General features: G+C 31.7%; 1 protein-coding gene and 1 pseudogene across 1 annotated transcript; one reads left to right on the forward strand and one right to left on the reverse strand.

Moving 5' to 3' along the window:
* The first annotated feature begins 8,854 nt into the window (after positions 1 to 8,854).
* LOC131648460 (uncharacterized) lies at positions 8,855 to 9,634 on the forward strand. Its single transcript, XM_058918216.1, has one exon. It carries the CDS (start codon positions 8,855 to 8,857, stop codon positions 9,632 to 9,634), a length of 780 nt encoding a protein of 259 aa, XP_058774199.1.
* A 2,822-nt stretch (positions 9,635 to 12,456) lies between these two features.
* Positions 12,457 to 14,880, reverse strand: LOC131611375 (cysteine-rich receptor-like protein kinase 25; annotated as a pseudogene).
* Positions 14,881 to 22,823: the final 7,943 nt, after the last annotated feature.

Below are 22,823 nucleotides of genomic sequence, written 5' to 3' on the forward strand. Positions count from 1 at the left end.
ACGCTCCTGTAGCACGTCTCGAAGCTATTCGTCTCTTACTTGCTTATGCTTGTTCTAAAGACTTCAAACTATTCCAAATGGATGTTAAGAGTGCCTTTCTAATTGGCTATATTAATGAAGAAGTCTATGTTGCTCAGCCACCCGACTTTGAGAATTACATGTATCCAACTCATGTCTATAAGCTGAAACGTGCTCTATACGGTCTTAAACAAGCCCCTCGGACTTGGTATGAACGTTTGAGCAAATTTCTCCTTAGTCAAGGGTACTCTAGAGGTAAAGTTGACACTACTCTCTTTATTAAAAGAAAAGATGAGGATATTCTCTTAGTCCAAATTTATGTAGATGATATTATATTTGGGTCGACTAATGCAAAACTTGTCAAAGACTTTTCTAAGCTTATGCAGAATGAATTTGAGATGAGTCTCATGGGTGAGCTAAATTTCTTCCTTGGCCTACAAATCAAGTAACTCAGTCATGGAACGTTTGTGAATCAAACTAAAAATTGTACGGAGCTGCTCAAAAGATTTGGAATGAGTGAAGCAAAGGAAATTGACACACCTATGGCAACAAATACAAATCTAGACAAAGATGAGAAAGGTAAAGAGGTTAATGTGAAATTATACCGAGGAATGATAGGTTCACTATTGTATCTTACTGCCTCAAGACCAGACATTATGTTTAGTGTGTGTATGTGTGCAAGATATCAATCTTCCCCAAAAGAATTTCACTTGAAAGCTGTCAAAAGAATTCTGCGATACTTACGTGGAACTCCTACATATGGCCTATGGTATCCGAAGGGAAATGATTGTTATTTGGTAGGATTCTCCGACTCAGATTTTGCTGGCTGCAAATCCGATAGAAAGAGCACCAGTGGAACATGTCATCTATTCTCAAATTCATTGATAAGTTGGCATAGCAAGAAACAAGTATCGGTTGCATTATCTACTACTGAGGCAAAATATGTAGTTGTCGGAAGCTGCTGTGCGCAGATATTATGGCTCAAGCAACAACTTCTTGACTTTGGTATTAAGCTTGATCGTATACCTATCATGTGCGACAACATAAGTGCCATAAACTTGAAGAGCAAGAAGCAACTAGCTGACATCTTCACCAAACCTCTTGCAACGGAGCAGTTCTTCAACATTCATAGAGAATTAGGGATATTAGATATCTCTAATTTTGAGCTAAATGCGTTTGTTTCCTTAATTTTATTCCTTTACTTTATATATATTGATTATGCTCAAGCTAACATCTCTCTCAGTATGAAGGTAGTTCATCATCAAATCAAGCATCACTCCACATTGACTAGAGGAATATACTTCATTATACGAAATGATGACGAGATACCTACAATTGAGAAAGTGGTAACATGTTTGTTGTTCACTTCCAAAAATATCATTGATGCTATAATATGCTATCAATTAACATGTTTATAGTGACTTCTTATATGCTTCTCCACCTATCTCATTTACATGTATATGTTGTTCATCATTACTCATAACATATCATGTTTGGACATGAAAATAGTAGAATAAGCATACATCTAACATGTTTGGGCAAACGTTAGCGAGTATTGCATTAGTTCATTTCATTGCATTGCATCTCATTTCTGTCATGTTATTATGTCTTTTATTACTTGAACTTAAGCTTGGTTTGTACCTTTAAATATGTTTGGATATTATGCTCTATTTCTTTACTATTGTGTTATGTAAGACATTGTTTTGTTTAGACTATTTTGTTATTCTCTTCTACTATTCTCCTGGTTTCTTTCTTTTTGATGTTGACAAAGGGGGAGATGAGTTGAGAGTACGGGGGAGCTTAGTACGGGGGAGCTTACGCATACAAGACCGGGGGAGCTTTCGTCATTTAATCAAATGTTTGCCATCATCAAAAAGGGGGAGTTTGTAAGAACAAGCATACACTCACAAATGAGTTTTTGATTCATGGCAAACATCACAAGCAACCAAATACAAAAGCATAAATGAATGACTCAAGACAATGGAAGATTATGAAACTCAAATCACATCTGTTAGGTCGACCAAGCAAAGCCCTAGGTCGACTCAAAACTAGAGCAAACTCAGCAAAACTGACAAGGTCACTGTTAGGTCGACCTACCCACACTCCTAGGTCGACCTAAACTGAAGGGATTTACATATGTCACTGTTAGGTCGACCTACCCACACTCCTAGGTCGACCTAAACTGAAGAAAAGTCACAAAAATGCATTTCAACTGACTTTAGGTCGACCTAAACCTTCAACAGGTCGACCTAACTGGAAACAACTGCATTTAGGTCGACCTAAACCTTCAACAGGTCAACCTAACTGACTTTAGGTCGACCTAAACCTTCAGCAGGTCAACCTAACAGATATTAGGCCAACCTAACATGTCAACCTAACTGGGACAACTTCAACTCTGCTTCTGTTAGGTCGACCTAAGCACTAAAGTAGGTCAACCTAATTGCTGAAAACTTCCCAAATTATGTGTTTTCTCTGCTCCAACATACCAGCAACTATATATATCATTCCATGTTAATTATTCATCAACACCAACGACTGAAAGATACACAAATGCTTCTCATCTTCGTTCTTCATCATCTCCAACACAATTACACATAATCATTCTTGCGTTGCGGGTTAGTGATGAGTTCGATAACGTCCATGGAACGGAATTGAAGATTCCTAGTGGGTGAAGGTTTGTGGGGTTTGTTGGTGAATAAAATCTGCGGGTTTTGTCCTCCACGATGGGTGGTTCTTGGGGGTTTTTATCAAGAGGCGTTCATTGAGGATTCGGCTGAGTGTAACGATTGAGGAACGGGGAGTTCAAGGAATCAAGACACTGCAGAAGGGAATCAAAGTGAAGCTCTTGGATAACCTTGATCTTGTTCAAGATTAAGGGGGAAGAAGATTCAAAGGATCGACATAATTGGTTTATCGTTTATCGCTTTGTTATCTTCTTTGTATATACTACTTTCAACATTAATGAAAGATTACCCAATTTCAATTTGGAATTGGGGGCAGACGTAGTCGTAGCGAGGACGGTCGACGAACTGCCTAAACAAATATCGTGTTCTTATCGCTTTTATCTGTTTCTTTTTATTCTGCTCATAATTGGTATAATTGCTAAATTGATCAATGATTCAAGTGTTAAAATTGTGAATTAAAAGTTCTGCATAAACATCACAATTCACCACATCTTGAATTAGCATCAATTTGAATATTGTCACCAAGTGTTTGTCTATTTGCTTAAATCCACCTTACTGCATTGTAAATCAAAGTTTGTCAATCTAGAAGTTAATTGATATTCAGTTGTGACACGTATTGATTCGATAGCATATCTCCTTATCCGGAATTTCGAATATCTTGTGGTTTTGTAACACATATAACCCTTTGCAATAGCGGTCCGGAATAGACGCAAGTCGATTCAGAACCGCTTTCGCTATAGTCTGTAAAAATCCCGGAAAAACTGTGTTGGATCTATTCACCCCCCCCCCTCTAGATCCTTAGGCCAGCGTCTAACAATATTAAAATTATTATATTATTATATATAATTAATTTGCTAAAACATTTTGAATATCCTCTAAATTTTAATTCTATTAGTTGTGTTTAAATAATGAGTTTAAAGGTAGTGCACTGACAGTGTAAACAAACTTTACACATACATCCAATCAAAATCATTACACTTGCCATGTCATATTAGTTTTTTTAAATTAAAATTATGTTTTAATTGGATACATGGTTGTGATTGGTTGACAGTGTAAATATATTTTACACTGTCAGTGCATATTCCTATTTCTCTTAAATAATATTATTTTATTTTGATGTACAATAAAAATCTCATAAAAGGTTATATATATATATATATATATATATATATATATATATATATATATATATATATATATATATATATATATATATGCAGTTATTTCTCTGTTGTGCTATTGCATTACAAAGAAAACAATTACTAATTTAAATTGTCATAACTCATAAGATGTCCAGTCTTTTTCCATGGATTATTTATATGCAATGAAACTCTACCAAACTATAATTTTAATTTTGTTTTAACTCTCTCATATAATTCTCTTTGTTGTTAATAAGATTGGTAACTTAGAAAAAAAATTAGAACAACCTACAATAAAAATCAAGAAAAAAAAGAGAGAAAATTAGCATATCAAACAAAAATAAAAGAAGAAAAAAGAAAGTGTAAATAGAGGGCATGAACCTCTACTGATGTGCCGGAAATCCAAAACCCCTCGATCGATGCTCATTTCATTGAAGCATACAATTCCTTCACAAATAAAATTAGAATTAGCAAAAACTAAAAAGTGAAAGAAGAAGTCAGAATAAAAAAAAGCACCATGGCGCTCTCAGCCCACTATTTTGGCATGATTGTTTAATCTTTCTTGCATCTTTTATCCGCTTGGAAGAGTTTATGGAAATAAATAAGAGAATGGAAAAGAGAGATGATGGGAAGGTCAAAGAATCCTTGTCTGCCTAGAGGAAAAAGATGGTTTGATATTTTTCGGTTTTTAAATTTTGGTAACCGATTTCTCTCCCTATATAGTGACATCTGCAGCAGTTAGATAGTGGCTTTGTTGGAATAACAATGATTTTTTAAGGATAAAATTGTAAAGAAAATAGGCAAGCCCAAATTCACTTATCCTCTTTATAGATAGTTATAGACAAATTCACTTATCCTCTTTATAGATAGTTATAGATTATAGATTTTTTTTTTGGTGTAAGCAAGATATTCATTAAACGGAGAACTAAATGTTTTCGTAATCCGATTACACACAAAAACGGGGCAAATCCCGCTACAGAAAAATTACAGACCAATTAGAATTACGCAATAAATAACAAAGGATATTTGTTAAATTCGTAAAAACTACAAATGGGATGAGTAATTTCTCCAATAAAAGACCACTTCCAGATCAAAGATTTAATATTCCAAACCGTATTATTCACATTCCACACCTCATTGCAGAAACAAATTCCATTCCTACTTAACCAAACAATCCACACTGTCGCCAACCACACTATTCCCAACTTTCTATCTTTCACTTTCTTTTTTTACAAAAAGAATACCAATCCATGAAACACGATAAACACTCTTCTTCCATCACCCCCCATGGTTTACCAATCCATAATGAAATCTCTCTCCATACCACCTCCAAGCCTTTGCATCACAAGAAAGAGTGATCCCGACTTTCCGGATCCGTACCACAAAAAACACACTTTAGATTTTCCATAGAAAAAAAAATACCTCTAATCTTAAGAAGGTCCTTTAAAGGTAGTCTATTCACAAGAAGTCTCCAACCAAAAGCTTTGATTTTGAAAGGAACTTCCAATCTCCAAATAATGGACAAAGCAACATTGTTCTTAATAAAAGGCCCGAACGGAATATGCTTATCGGCATAATGCCTATAACAAGAAGCAACCGAAAAAATTCTGTCCGCCGTCAAGTTCTACCCAACCTCATCCTTACCTAACATAGACGGAACCAACGAACTAAGATCATTCCGGAAAGAAACAAAATCCGACCGATTAGCAAGAGTCGTAATATGCGACTCCGAAATGCCACAATCTCCCCATTTCCAAACTCCATAATCAACATATTTTTGTATTTTTCGATAAATTCCTTTATGGCAGTTCAGGGCCGGTCCTGTGTTTTTAGAGGCCCGGGGCAAATAATAAAATGGGCCCTAACAAAAAACTGAACAATTAATCAACACTAGGAATCGTCTCATACAATTATTTTTCATAATTTTTGTGTGTAAAATTTATTTATTTACCGAGGTTTTATCATATATGAGAACTATTGGATCAATCATATTTGTGTATTCACACGGATAAAAAATATATAAATGTACAAATAATATTCACCTACATGTACAAATATTTTTAGAACAAAACATATATTAATATATGTTTTTTCTAATATATATATCTTTAAATAATACTTAAATTTTTAGTATATACATTTTTAAAAGAATACTTTAAAAATAATTTTTAAGTATAAATAAAAAGGTGTGAAATAGTGGAACAGTAGAGTAGAAGGTTGGATTTGATGGTTTGAAACAATTAATTGAAAAAAAAAATGTGAACAGGTTTCGAGCACACTCATTAGAGGTGAAGGTTTCTTGGGGAATAAAGTGGTTTGGAAGGAAGGAGTATACTATGTGGTAAATGTCTATTCTTCTTGTAATTTGGATAAGAAAAAAGTCTTGTGGAGAAAGTTGTTGGACTTAAAGCGGAGGATGTGCGATGGGGAGTGGATAATAGGAGGGGATTTTAACGCTACTAAAAGTTCTTGTGAAAGAAAGGGTAGGAGGATTTATGAAGGTGATAGGGCGACCGTTTTATTTCGAGACTTTATTGATGAGAGCGGTTTAGTGGATGTCCCTTGTAAAGGAAAAAGGTTTTCGTGGTATAGCGGAGATGGAAAATCTTTGAGTAGAATTGACCGTTTTTTGATCTCGAATAATATTGTTAATAAATGGGGAGTGGTGGGGCAACTTATTGGTAAAAGAGACATTTCGGATCATAGCCCGGTGTGGTTGGTGGTGGATAATACAAATTGGGGACCGAAACCTTTCAAATTCAACAACGAATGGTTTTCTTTGTCTTCTTTTCTTCCTTTTGTCGAGAAAGAGTGGAATGAGATGGTTGTGGAGGGAAGGGGTGATTTTGTTCTAAAAGAAAAATTAAGAAGATTGAAGGATAGGTTGATTTGGTGGAATAACAATGTTTTCGGTAGATTTGATTTGGAAGTGGAAGAAAGTGTGAGAGATGTTAATTTGGGCGATGAGGTGTTGGAGAATGCTTCGGATGATTTTTTTGAAGAGGCGCTTTTGAATAGGAGAGGGGCGAATAAAAGATTGTGGCTAAATCTAAGAATAAAGGAGAATATGCTTGTCCAAAAATCTAGGCTCAAATGGCTTAGTGAAGGTGATTCTAATAGTAGGTTTTTCCACAACGTCATGAAGGAAAGGAGAAGATTTAATCACTTAGGCCCACTTTCTTCTCCCGTTGGTTTAATCGAGAAAGTGGAGGATGTTAAAAGAGAGGTGTGGAGGCATTTTTCGAGCAAATTTGGGGAGGAGGTATCGGAAAGATGTTTATTAGAGGGAGTCCATTTTGAAAGGTTGTCTTCCGGTGCATCTAATTCTCTTGAATCTCCTTTTCTTGAAGAAGAAATCAAGGAAGCTATTTGGAGTTGCGGTAGTTCTAAAAGTCCGGGACCGGATGGGTACTCTTTTTTATTCTTAAAGAAGTGTTGGTTCTTTATCAAGAAGGATTTCATCCGCTTCATCAATTATTTCTTTTTGGGTGGTAAGGTTAGTAAAGCTATTTCTTCCTCCTTCTTGTCTTTAATACCGAAGGTTCCGAATCCGGTTTCTTTGGATGATTATAGGCCTATATGCTTGGTGGGATGTATGTATAAGGCTATTTCTAAGCTTTTAGCGGGAAGGTTGAAAAAGGTTCTTCATGAAATTGTCTCTCCTTCTCAAAATGCTTTTGTGCCGGGTAGACATCTTCTTGATGGTGTGGTGGTGGCAAATGAGGTAGTGGACTTTGTTAAGAAAGTGGGTGGGAGGAGTTTATTGTTTAAGGTTGATTTTGAGAAAGCCTACGACAAAGTATCTTGGAATTTTCTTAGATTTTTGATGGATAAAATGGGGTTCGGCATAAAGTGGAAGAGGTGGATGGATCTTTTGGTTTTTCAAAGCAAGATGTCGGTGTTGGTTAATGGTAGTCCTACAAAGGAATTTGTGGTGGAAAAGGGTTTGAGGCAAGGCGACCCGTTATCGCCTTTTCTTTTTGTTTTGGCGGCGGAGGGTTTAGCGGGTTTAGTGAGGAAGTCGGTGGAGATTGGAGAATTTAAGGGCATTACTTTTAATGAAGAGTGTATGGTGGATGTCCTCCAATTTGCGGATGATACCCTTTTAGTGGGGGAGGGATCTTGGAGACAAGTTTGGGCTTTAAAGGCGGTGCTTAAGGCATTTGAGCTTGTTTCGGGGTTAGGCATAAATTATCATAAGAGCAAGTTGATCGGTTATAATATTAGTTCAAATTTTTTGGAAGCGGCTTCTTATGTTCTTTCTTGTAAGTTGGAAGAGGGGGTGTTCTCTTTCCTTGGAATCATTGTGGGGTGTAATCCGAGAAAGGTGGATACTTGGAAACCACTTGTGACAAAGTTGAAGAAGAGGCTTATGGGTTGGAAGAACCGGTTTCTTAACTTGGGAGGTAGAATTACTCTTTTGAAATCGGTTATTTGTTCCTTATCTATTTTTACCATGTCTTTTTATAAGATGCCGGTAACGGTGGCTAAGGAGATCTCTAGTATTCAAGGTAAATTCTTGTGGGGAGGAGGGATGGATGATAAAAGGAGGATTAGTTGGGTTAGTTGGAAGAATGTTTGCTTACCGGTGGAGAAAGGGGGTCTTGGAATGAAGGAGATTTTTGACTTTAATTTGGCCCTTTTAAATAAGTGGAGATGGAGGATTTCTAGAGGAGAAGATTCTCTTTGGTTTAGATTGCTAAAAGCGAGATATGGCGACTTAAATTTGAAGATCTTTTGTGGAGGTACATTTTCTTTCCCTTTATCTCACTCTTCTTCTTCTTCCTCTCATTCTTCTTCTTTGGATTCTCTGTGGTGGAGGGATTTGTTGTCTTGTGGAGGCGTTGGGGTGAAGGGGGTAGGGATCCGTTGGTGTCGTGTGGTCGGTTTAGAGTGGGGAATGGGTTTTCCACACCTTTTTGGGAAGCGCCGTGGTTGGTTTCTCGTTGTTTAAGGGAGGAGTTTCCGAATTTGTATGAGGTGTCGGAGTTGAAAAAAGTGGCGGTAGCGGGTATGGGAGGGTGGTTAAATGGAGTTTGGTCGTGGGGGAATTTAGGGATTAATCCTTTGAGTTTGGTAGATAATAGTATTGCTTTGGAGTTGGAGGCTTTGGGGAGTTTGTTGGAGGGATATGGTCCTTGTAGTAGGGAGGCCGATGTTTTGGAGTGGAAAGCCGATTCGGATGGAGTATTTTCCGTTGCTTCTTGTTATAATTTTTTTGCCGGTTTTCGTATCCCTTACGGTCCGTCTAACATTTTCGATGGGGCTTTAAGTTTGATATGGAAAGTGGAAGTTTCGTTTAAAGTAAAGGCTTTTGGTTGGAGGCTCCTTGTTAATAGACTTTCAACAAAAGATTTGTTACTTTTAAGAGGTATTTTATTCTCGGAAGAGGCTTCCAAATGTGTTTTTTGTGGGATAGACCCGAAAAGTATGGCTCACTCTTTCTTCGTGTGTCCGATGGTTAAGTTGGTGTGGGATTCCGTGGCTTGTTGGTTTGGCAAACCGTGCGGTGGGACGGTGGAGAACGTTTTGGGATGTTTTTCGGATTGGTTTTTCTTTTGTACAAAAAAGAAAGTTAAAGAGGGTAAAATAGGAGTAGTTTGGTTTGCAACGGTGTGGACCCTATGGTTGTATAGAAATGGGGTGTGTTTTCGTAATGAAGTTTGGAATGTGGATAATACTATATGGAGCATCAAGGTTTTGGTTTGGAAGTGGGCTTTTATTGGAGATATTACTCATCCTATTTGTGACTTCTACGAATTCAACAAAAATCCTTTGTTTTATATTTCGTAGTGTCGAATCGGTTTGTAATCTCTTGGTTTTTTGTGTGGGGTTTGGTTTCCCCCTTCTTTGATGTAAACAGGATTTGAGAACCCTTAGTTCTCTTATTAATATATCTTGCTTACTCAAAAAAAAAAAACACTCACTATTGATATATGAGAAAATTCATGTCTGTTTGGCTACTTCAAATTATTCATTATTGAGCTGAACAGTAATTATATGGAATATAATCTTAACATATTTTGTATTTTTAACACACCCAGTCTATAATTTGAGGCCCCTCGAATTTTGAGGCACTGGACTCTGGGCCTGTAATTTGAGGCCCCTCGAATTTTGAGGCACTGGACTATGGGCCTGTTTGCCCTGGCCCAGGGCCGGCCCTGTGGCAGTTACTCCAAAACTTCTCTATTGGGAGAGATTAGAGAAACTCATTGAGAAATAGAGAATCACAAATATTCTAATGGGTTGTTATATTAGTATTTTATCCTTGGCTAAAGTTCGAAACACAGTACTTTAACTCCTCCAACTTCTGGAGCCACCCAAATCGATTGATCTATTCAACCCTCAATTTCAATATTATTCAATTAATGATATTTTAAGTCTCAGCAATATCATGTCATTAAAAAAAAAGTCATGTCACACTTGCCTTGTGGACTTCAATTAGACATGTGTCACTATTTTTAAAAAATGATAAAATTAGTAATCAAAAACACAAGTTGATATTTTTATGGGAAAGGAAAACATATTTAGTCATATTTATAAAAATTCACTAAAAACAAGTATATGCTTAATGAAAATGAATTAACATATTATCGAGGATAAAATTCACTTATAGACATCTTGTTAACGGAATATGATTCAAAATTGTTGGCAGAACTTGATTCTATTTGTGCTGTTACTTCTTGATTCATTCTGTTGTGTATGAAAAATGCTTGTTTTTGTGGTGATGCCAATTCTGGTGAATGACTGTTGAGATATGAGACAACCGTTGACATTGCTGGTCTGACATTTAGATTTTCTTGAACACATAACAAACTAATCTGTATGCACTTAATAACTTCAATAACAGAAGAACTTTCTATTTTTGAATCCAATATGATTAATGGATTCATTTATCCACTGTCTCCATACCTGTAGAATTTATCAAATTAAATAATCAAATCATGAAGCTTGTCTCAATTTGAATACATTTCAAGTGACTAACTAGGTTAACATACTCACATAACTTGTGAGGCCTTCGGCAATATGATGTGGATCATAAGAACTTATATTTCTTTTTCCAGTAAAAATCTTTAAAACTAGAGATGATCAAAACCAAACCAACCCAATAGAAATCCGTAAACTAAACCAAACCAAACCGAAACCGCAAAAAACCGCATTTGGTTCGGATTAGTTTGGGTCAGTTTTTACAAAACCGCACGGTTTGGTTCGGTTTGCGGTTTGTATTTTGTAAACTAAACCGAATCAAACCGCACTATGTTACAACCTAAATTTTACTAACTCACATCCAACCCAAACTTAAAATTATTATACATTAGCATTATGATTACGAACAATTTTCTCATCCTTACACATATAATTTCAGTCCCGATCTTCTAAAATCTCTAATAACATTATTGCACCTTCTTTGCCACATACATCTTCCCTCTTCTTCTATAATCTTTACTCTCTTATATTCTTTCTTTTTCACCTTCTCATTTTTATGTAAATGTTCCGTCTTTCAGTTTTGTTTTTATCGCATATCTTCTTCTCTAATCTCTCAACACTTTTTTTCTTTTTCACTTTCACTAATCTTTCGTCTCTTCTATTTTTTTATTTCGTTATAATAATTTTTATATTGTTTTATGCTATTATTTTATATTTAATATTCCACTTTTGTCTAATTTAAATTTTACATATTAAATGGAAAATTGTTGTCAAAATATGACGAGTTTTGTTGTTATTTGATAGCGTATGAAAGTATAAATACAAAATTATGTTATCATCTATATGTGTATGTATGGCTCAATAAAATATTTGTAAAAAACCGAACCAAACGAACCGAAACAAACCGCATTAGTTTGGTTTGATTTGGTTTGGATTTTTTTTAAAAGCCAACCGAACCAAACCAAACCGCACTATTTTTTCTCTTGCGGTTCGGATGATTTTTTTTCGTCAAAACCGCCCAAACCGCACCACGAGCACCCCTATCTAAAACAATGACACCAAAACTAAAAACATCTGATTTCTCTGAAAATTGCCCAAGCATTACATATTCTGAAGACATGTAACCCTTGAGACAAATATATTTGAAGGAGATTTTTGCTAGAAATAAAAACAAGAATCGTTATATTTTTAGCGAAGAAAAGCAAATTTGAATTAAAAAAATATAGGTAATATTTTAAAACTTACCATGTTTCAGCAATTTTGTTTATATGTCCACGGTCTTGATTTATTTGAACCATTTTAGCCATGCCAAAATCTGATATTTTAGGATTCATATTTTCATCTAATAGAACATTACTTGGTTTAAGATCCCGATGTATGACTTTGAGATGAGAACATTCATGCAAATAAAGAATTCCTAAAGTCGTTCCTCCAATAATTTTGTAACGTGCATCCCAGCTTAAATGTTGTTGTTGAGTATCTAAACATTTTATTGAATGAATCAGAAACTATAATACTAATTCTGGTCCTTAATATAAGAAAAAATTTACTTTTTAGATTCATTGAAGAATTAATGTATCTAGACTACATATAGTCCAAATACATTAATTCTTTAATAAACCTAAAAAGTAAATTTTTCTTATATTAAAGACCAGATGGAGTATATGTTTTGTAATCAATCACTTGTATTAGTTTAAGATATAGTACATCAAGTTAAAAGCATGCATAAATTTGTTGAGTTATAATGTCATACCAAATAAAAAGTAATCAAGGCTCCCATTTGGCACATATTCATAAATAAGAATCTTCTCTTGGTCTTCTAGGCAAAAACCTATTAATGCCACAAGATTTCTTTGTTGTAATTTGGCTATCAATAAAACTTCATTCTTGAACTCAACTATACCTTAATTTGAACTCGATGAGAGCCTCTTAACAGCTACGTGTCTTCCATCAGAAAGAATTCCCTAATTAGAAAACAAACCATCATTTATGCAGATAATTTTGTAATAAAGTAATATGAATAAACTTTGTCATGGTTGCTCACCTTGTAAACTTGTCCAAATCCACCTTCGCCAATCTTGTTTTCATGTGAAAAGTTGTTTGTTGCAGTTTTAATTACGACCATTTCGAATTGCAAACCCTCTAAAGTGGTACTTTCATGACCAACTAGACAAATTAGTTTGAATTGTTAAAAGAACTAGCAAATCTTCATGGAAGTTACAAATTAATTAACATATGAATTAATTGACTTTTTTTTTTTTCTAGCTGTTACAAAATTTCAATCAGAACACTTACAATTTTTTTTTAGAATTAAGGTTTTATAGCTGCTCTTTCTCGCTCTTTTCCTTAGCAAATAGCAGGAAAAAGTTAACAAAGTTAACAGTAATGTTGAAAGGATGATCGGGACAACAACTATGATCGTTCGGGAGCTTCTTTTTTCTTTTTCTGTACAAATGATGAACATGTGTTTCACATATACCAAAAAAATTTGTTAATCCATGATAGTCATAAAAATTCCTTACTACACCAGTAGTAAATAATGTTGCTTTAATGGTTAGAGATTCAAGAGTTCAACCATAACTAGTTATTCATGTCTTTCAAGATAAAGAGTAATGAAATGATAAATAGCAAAATACTACATATTATCTTTATAACTTATCGTGATTTTCTATTTTTTGATAATCTTTGGTTGAAAATGGTCTTGATTAATCTTTGGTTGAAAGGTAATTAAAGCATAACAAAAAATTGCTTCATCCATGAATTAAAACATAACCACTTGAATTCTATTACTTGTTTACTATTGAATTGAGTCATGCAAGAATAATATTAATTGAATAAAACCTTACCTTGTTTATCAACATTGTTGTAGAATTGTGACAATCTAAACATCATATTGAATTGGTGAAATTTAGGTGCGGTTGTATCAATATCTGAAATGAGAGAGTGATATGAATAACGGAGTAAGCATTTATCGTACCAAATTACAGCTTCTTTGGAGGAAGGGCACTCTGATGATATTCTTTTGATTGCATATTGGACACATAGCTGACACAGGGTAGGGGATTGGGATATATCACCACGACACATAAAGGGGCCATATGCCGTGTCCACTTTCTCCTTGAAAAAACCAATTTTGATGGCATTTAAAGACAAAGAAGAGAATAATGTTATGAGATGTAAGTGAAAATCGTAGTTCATAGTTTCATTGCTTGAACAATTGTGGGAAAGATAAGAAGGATGTTGTGAGTATTTTGAATCAAGTGGATGTGGAGTCGGAGCATTACTAGGGCGATGTAAAAGGTCCACATCATTTCTGATGTAACAACTGGAGGTTTCAGAGTTCCCTACTATTATATTGCTACTTTCACTTTCACAAGGCTGAAGTAAATCTGTTATGGTTGTATTCAAACATTTTCGACAATCTTGTGGCGAAAGGTTCGGTGTGCACTGAGCTTGAAAATAAAGGCTTTGAAATTCAGATACCATTACTTTGTTGCATACTTCTTGACACCAATTAAAGAATTGGCTGCCTCATCTGCCACTCCATTCAAAGTTTCAGAAACAGAATGCTCGAATATTGCCTGGTTTGATATGTTGACAGAGGAGCAGGAGGTAAAAAGTAAACTTAAGTCAACAGTGGAGAAAAAAGAATTGTTGGAATATTGTACCATGCAGTCGTCATTCCTAATCATAACCTCTTTGGACAAGGAACAATTAATGTCCGAGTCTGAAGATAAATTGTAAGTTGTCGCATTTGTGACGCACTGACTACAAAGATGAGCAGGGACATCACCCTTGCACATAAACAAACCATAGACTGTGCTGGAGGAGTTGTTTATGTCTGTTACTGTGGCGTTGTGGAATTCTTTGTTGGCAGTAGCGTTGGATGATAAATATGAGAAAAGGGCCTTCACGTTCCTTTGAAAGACACTATTTGGAGTTGTTTCATTGATGTTTGAGCAAGATGGCATAAAAGTATCATCGTTCCTTGCTGTAGAGGTTATGAAATTGAGAAGGATAAAGAGAAAGACGGGGTGGAAAGATGCTGTGATGTGTTTGTTAGTCTTTGATGGCACTACCATGATGGATGTAAAAATGCTAGTAGTGTCTGCGATAAGTTTTCTGATTTTTTATATGTTATCACAATGGTTTCTATATATTTATGTGATTTTGAAGTCAAAAATCATAGTTGTGGTTGGGTCAACGAGTGTAGGGCATAGCAGCACAACTCAATGATTACACACGTTTTTGGAGAATTTGAGTTGGTCAGCTTCGGTTCAATCCTTACAAAATAACAGTAGATCTTATTTAATCAAGGTTTAATCAAAACAAATCTACTATAAAGTCTTATTTAACCATAAATTAACAATGAAAATTTTGAGGACATATGGTGTATTGTATCCCATCTTGTACACCATTAAAATCGATATGAATTAATATCATATTTGTCCTCATTATATTAGCAAGAATTTCTTTTATTCATTACAATATGACTAATTTCAATTCGTGTGACATTGAATGTGTAAATCCGTTTAGTGGATATATTGAGTGTGTATTTCTTTTTCTAGATTCATGTAGTATTTAATTAATAAATTTTATTTTTTTGATGAAAATTCATTTTCATCGTCATCATATAATTTCTAATTCATTAAAAAGCCCAGAAAATAAAATCAACATTTCCTAAATCAAACCATTTTTTTTAAATAGAAAACATTAACTCATTCAAATCTTTCTCATCAAAAAGAGGGTCTAGTGCCAACAAAGAATCACTGTTTGATTTCCGCAACTGCAATCACAGTCTGTAACCAATCGTTAGTTGGTCTAGTGGTGATTGCCGTTGGATTTGGTATGAAGAATCATTGTTTGATCTCCGCAACTGCAATCAGGAGGGGCTGAAATCACTTGATGCCAGAACTGACTCCTGAACCGGACTAAACCGGTGGTGATAAAAAAATATATATATTTGTAGAGTCTGGAATATTTTGCAATCCATGCTTTTTATTTTTTCTTCCATTTTTACTTCACTGTTTGTTGTATGATTATTTCCAATAAGTATTTACTAAGCAAATTCCGATCCAATCAATGGAAAATCTCATCTCTAGTCAATGCACATTTTAGACTTCCATGTTTGTTGTAACGTGAAACATGATATATTGACGGTTGTTGTTTTGATGATTTTGCTTTTAACAAATAGCACGGACACCTCTAGGAGTAGGCGTGTCGCGGTGTCCGACACGCGTCGGTGTCCGACACTTGTATGACACCCGTACGACACGTGTCGGAAAAGTCAAACAGGTATCGGAAAAGTCAGACAAGTGTCCCCTAAAAAATGATTGTTTTTCTTTGCTCCGACACTCTTTTAATCAGTGTCCGACACTCGTATGACACTCATACAACATATTTCCGACAACTCAGACAAATATTTCAAACAAAAATTTGTTTTATTTCTTTTTTCAAATCACATTTATAAATTTTTTGGACAAATCTCACACAAATCTGAAAGAGTTAAACATGTATTGAAACAATGTTATCAATAAAGAATTTCAAACATTAATTTTGATTAATATATGGATAAATGAAACTCAAATATTAGCTTATATGTAGCGGTGTCGATGTCCTATGTTTTCAAAATTATCGGTGTCGGAGTGTCCGTGTCGTGTCCTGTCCCGGTGTCCGTGTCGGAGTCTGTGCTTCATAGTTTAACATTGCTATCGATTATGTGTTTAATCTTATGAAATTGAATGTTTAGTGAATGAATAGTAGAAACTAATTTTTCATTATCTTCTCTTTGTCATCTTTGTCGTTCAGAAAATCAATTATTAAAATTGTTGGTAATTGGATTAGAAATCAAATGTTGATCATTATGTATCTTTATCATTTTCATAACATTTGAAAATCAGAAATATTAGAATTAAATTATTTTTTATTACAATGTCAAGATTCCACTCACTTGAATCATGAGAAAGATCTGGGAATTTTCAAGGATGGAGTGAGACGTCTTGAATTCAATTTATTCATCATATTTTATATTTAATGTAGTTGTACACGTAGAGTACAATTTCACCGATGCGGAACCAGTAAACATCACATGTAATTGACGGTATGTCTCATTCTGATTCTCCTTATATAGCCGTGGTCCAATTCGCAGCCGAATAAAGTCCACTAATATCATTGTCTTGAATTGGTGTGACCTCTTAATAGGGAATTTTTTTTCCACCCGTACGGTATAGCTCACACCTTTGAAAATTTGAAATCATCTTTAGAAATTTTTGAAAATGAATTTTCGAATGTTTCTTATATCACCTCATTCTTCGTAAATAAAACAGTCGCCGTGTTTTTGTCAAAAATTGGTCGAGAGATGTATCTTCGGAAATTTCTTGGGTGAATTTGAAGATACATCTCCGAAAAACCCCTCTGACACTATTTACTACACGTTTTTTCCATTTAAATTGGTTTCGTTTTCGGGGACTATATCGATTTTAACCAATACTAGTAGGAAACCCGTGCTGTCGCACGGGTCTGGTCGAGGTTTCACATTACATGTATCTAAATATCACTTGTAAAGTTCTTTTATATAAATCAACCATATATATTTAACCAAAATGCAAATAAATTTTAGTCAATGTTAATCCCAAAAACATAATAGTTAACAATGAAAGAGGTAATACATCAAATTATTTTAGCTCTTTAAGTAAAAACAATAAACACATGGATTCATATTACACGTATCAATGACTAAATTATTAAATATGACATCATATTTTTCAGTTAGATAACATTAATATATTTATAACTTATAATTATTTATCAAAATTTAATTGATGTGTTTGGAATATCAAACATAATATAACTTATTTTGTAGTTCATAAATATTCACGTAATTTCAATCAATAACTGATATCTCATAGATATATTCACATCTACCCGTCAATTAATTTTATAACTTCAAATATATAAAACAGTAACAAAAGAAATAGTTAAAAGATATACATTAAAATGATTTGTCAATCACTGGTATCTCATAGATACGTTCACATCTACCCGTCAATTCAGATGAGTTAAGAAACCCCAGTTAAATTTATTAAATCTATTTGAGATATTAGTCAATTTTCCCAAGCGTAAAATGTATGACAACTCACGTCAAATGCTTAAAATTTTCTACATTTAATGTATATTATTATAATATAAAAAAATATATAATTTTATAAGTTTAAAAAATATAATTTTAATTAAGAAATTAAACATAGTTAGAAAATAAAATTTATTAAACCTATTTGAGATATTAGCTCATTTTTTCAAACCTAAAATGTATGACATCTTCCGTCAAATATTAAAATGTATACTAAAAATATTTAAAAATTAAACAAATAATAAAATATGAGTATGTTAATAAAGTAATTAGATCTTGAATATGTACAATTATAAAAAAGTGAAATTTAAAACCTATGTATGGTAAATAATATATATTTATTCTCATACATTTAAAATAATCACATTAAGTAGTCTAATAAATATAAAATCTCAAATTTAAAATGCTTTGTAACTTATTCCCGATTATAAAAACAATCGTAGATTATTCAATTTATAAAATTGACTATATTAATAAATTTTTATCTTTTATCATTATTTTTTATGATTGTCATTTATCATTAAACTTTCATGACTACCGAGTAACATATTTTTAACATGATTACAATTATGAAGTTAATTTGAAAAAATTCTGAGAAATTTAGTTATTTAATAAGTTTACAAAAATTACAAAATCTCAATTGATTTTGATTTGTTTTATTAACCTTTCTATAAAAGTCTCAATAATTTCAAAATATATTTTATCTCAAATAAGGATCTAAATAATTACAAAATAATTTTTATTCTTATATTTTTATAATGAAAAACTAAATATATAAATTTAGAATAAAAAAAGTTATAAGTTATAGTAACTATACTACATAACGTTTATATTTATTACTATATAACATTTTAGTAATTATAATTTAAAGTTATTAAAATTTTATAAATTAATTCAACCGCCATGTCAATATTTAACGACTCATACTTTACAGTAATTTTTATTTGTTTTATCATTCAATCAATTAAAATTATTACATTCACATTCACGCTGACATTTATTGTAAAATTAATTGAGTAATAAATAGTTGTATACCAAAAAAAATCAATAATAAATTACCTTAAATTCTAATAACAAAAAATCAAAAATACATTATATTAAATTTCCTTAAATAAAATACTAATTAATTTTGCAGTATTAAAAACATGGAAAAATAATTGCTAATAAGTAATATAAAAAATATAAAAAAATCTTCCAAATATACACTAAACACGTTGTAATTGTCTTTTGATATCTAAATTCATCTAAAAAATATTTGCATCACATTATCAAATCATAATGATTTATAATGACATCAAATTTTGATAATGATTTATAATGATTTATTTAGGAAAAAGAGATTTTAAATGTAACCTTAAAAAGGTATTGGAACATCGTATAATATATTAACAAAATTAGCAAAAGTTAAAGATTTCCCGTGTAACCTTCCAAATTAATTGAGGAGTAAAAGTTAGTTTTAATAGTTATAATAGATTTCCATTTTTATTGTTTCAAAAATGTTATATAATAAATAAAGAAAAAATTAAAGGAAGAGAAAATAAATTATTTTGAGAAAAAAAAGTTTTAACATATAAAAATAAGGATTTTGAAAAAATATTAATTAAAATAAAATAAGTATTGTATTGATGTGCTAATATAATCAAGCGAAGATCTAATTATTAACATTTGATATTATAAAAAAATTAAATAATTTGTTTATATTAATTATTATGAGTACTAATTTAAATACACATTATATATTAATGATTGATATTATATATTAAGATTTGATACTCCTACATTTTATTAATACATAATATTTATGTGTCATAAGTTGTCTTTAACTCGTGTCATAAGTTGTCTTTAACTCGTTTGATGTCATGAAGAAATTGTTTTCAACAAACATTCAACTATATTGAATCCAAATATAAATATTTTTCGGCCAATTTTTTTAAAAATACAAATATTTTTTTAATCATATACAAATAAAATATCAAAGATCTGCAACAAAAGTTATTGGTGCTATTTATATTTATAAATATTTAAAAAAAAATCTTTATAGGTAAATTTAAGCAGCAATGTTTGACAACAAAACAAATAATGGCAGAGTATAACATTTGATGACTAAAACTAATAATTTTAAAAAGTGAAATCAATATTAACAGTAAATTCTCAATATTAAAATTTGTTAACAAATAGAAAAATCAATCTTCTAATTTTGAAAATGAACCAATGAAATTTATGAACAAACTTTTCCAAATTTGATTCATCCACTATCCTCTTGCACTTTCTCCATCACTCTTGCTCCTTTAATAACTCTAAAATTATTCAATCAATTGTGTTCTGGCAAAAGTATCCATTGATCCTGACATTTGTATACCTGCTACCATTGCAGAACATCAGCTCTAATTAAAAAGGAGGATCCAGCAATGTAAATTCAATTGTGCTTTGAAGAATATAATTTAATGCTTCTTCAACTATTTCCTCTATCGCATATGATTTGCTTGGAAAAACCTGTAAAAACTGTTAAATGATTGGTTTAAACATTATCAGTATCAATCTATATATCCACTTGCATTCCAATTTATATCCAAAATGGAACAAAACCAAATGGAACAAAACCAAAAGAATTGAAATGGCTTTGGATATATCTGTTTAATTTTTGATCCAAGCGAAACATAAATAAGGCGTGGGAAGCGAAATACTAAATCTATTAATTTTTTTCCCAGTTTCTATGTGACTTTTGGTTGTTCTATAATACATTAGTTGAGTAGAATATTAATTCAATTTTTTATTGAAAGTTGGAAAGTGGTTATTATTTTTTATGGAGAAGTGAATTAGATTTTAATGTACTTTAACGATAAAATTAAATAATATAATAAAATAATATATAATAACAATTATAAAAAGGAAAAACCAAAAAAATAAAAATGAAATCTACCGATCAATATGTGACACATCAAACAACATTTAATGTCAAATAAATATAATTGATTTATTCTTCAAAATGACCAATATAGCCATAGAATATGAACGGTTTTAGTTGTTTAATTAGACGGCTTAAAATGTAATTATCATGTACTTTACTTAATAATCTTATTCTATAGTCTATTGCAATTTTAAATTAGTGCATAATAATATTATTTAAGTCCTTGTTGATATGTATGCAATATATTTGTACCAAAATAAGTTTGTGATATTATAATTAAGAAAATTTAATTTAATTATAAATGTTATTTTTGGATTAATATAAACCACTCAATTTATTTACATTAAAAGTGATAGTGTATATATATATATATATATATATATATATATATATATATATATATATATATATATATATATATATATATATATATATATATATATATATAATTTCTACATGATTAAACGATACATTTACGTTTTTAAAAGTTATGTTTTTTTTTTTACGATTTACTTCTCATTCTTGTATCATTAACTATTTTTTTTAACTTTTAATATCAGTAATTCTCTTAAATTTTAATAACATTTAATTTAATTACTTTTTTCCATTCCTCTCAAATTTTAAATCTACTTAAAATCCATAATAATTTTCACTAATATCAATGGCTCCAACAATCATTTTGATATATTATAGTGATTAATTAATGTAATAATTAGGTGAATTCATTATATAAATAATAGAAATTAAGGTAAATTGAGAAATAAATTCTAAAAAGGGTTATTCAAAAATGAAATTGAATATTTGATTTACAAAATTTTCTCTTAGAACACCTTAACTTTATTTCAAATGATATTTCAGTCCTTTATCTTCTTTTTTTTTTTTCTATTTTAATAATATGTTTTTACATATTAACACTATTATCATTCTTTAAAAAATATTTTAAGAAATCTAAAATTCATATCAATTTATATACCATTCAAGAAAAGACTCTTAAACCACCAAAGAAAAATCTCTTTATTGTTTTTCAGGAAATGAAATCTTCAATCAAGTCCAAAAATATTATTGTGTTTCCATGAAATAAAATCTTCAATCAATTCCAAAAATACAATCCTTTATTGGCAATCCTTCATGCCTACAAATTATTGGCCGTGTGCAAATCATAGGCTGGAAATGGCATTGCAATTGCTGCATAGGTTACTCAGTTTCAATCGGTTGGAAATAGTAAAAATATTTAAAGTATATAATAGTTCAGAAGCAGTGCATCCAATATATTTTATATGATCAAATTATAATACTTTGAAATGGATCTCAGTTTCTTCATAAAGTTAATTTCGACATATGCAAAGATATTATAATTTGTCATGAAAACCAAAATTATATTACTCTATGTGCTCACAATCTTAAATTGGACAAAATCTTTTTGAATTCTAAAATCGTTGTTTGGATGGATCCTTGCTTGTGTAACTCCATGCTCATTTTCTTCACTTAACAAAAGAGGAAGAGAGACAAAATTTAGAAAATCAGACTAATTAAACCGATAAAAGAAAAACAACAAATGACAATGAAATTGGAATAAATATATCGTGAATTGGGAAAATTCTCTCTCTATTAAGCCAATGGTAAAACTAAGAATTTCAACCATTCAATAAAAAATAAGCAACATTGAAGACTTAATCACCATCCAAAATCTTTACCTGGTTGAGAACATCGACAAACCAAAATCGATGGCTTTCAAAGCCTCTGTTTCCTTCTTATTCGCAAACAAAATTAAAATTATCAGGATTTAGATCTCTATGCATCACACCATGTTTATGGAACATCTGAAACAAACAACAAAATAAATAATTATAATTATATTGAACAATCACAACTCACTAAATCATCAATGCAAATGAAAAACAAATAATCAAAGCGTGGAACCTCCAACCACTACACTGAATCATATCAATCATATCACGCTTCAAAAAAAAACAGAAATAATATTTGTTAGTAATAAGGCAGAACACAGTGTGTTAGAC

The sequence above is a fragment of the Vicia villosa genome, linkage group LG1, assembly GCF_029867415.1.
Source record: "Vicia villosa cultivar HV-30 ecotype Madison, WI linkage group LG1, Vvil1.0, whole genome shotgun sequence".
Classification (NCBI taxonomy): domain Eukaryota; kingdom Viridiplantae; phylum Streptophyta; class Magnoliopsida; order Fabales; family Fabaceae; genus Vicia; species Vicia villosa.

Coding starts and splice junctions, on each gene's coding strand:
- LOC131648460 (XM_058918216.1), top strand. CDS start 8,855: ATGGGAGGGTGGTTAAATGGAGTTTGGTCGTGGGGGAATTTAGGGATT.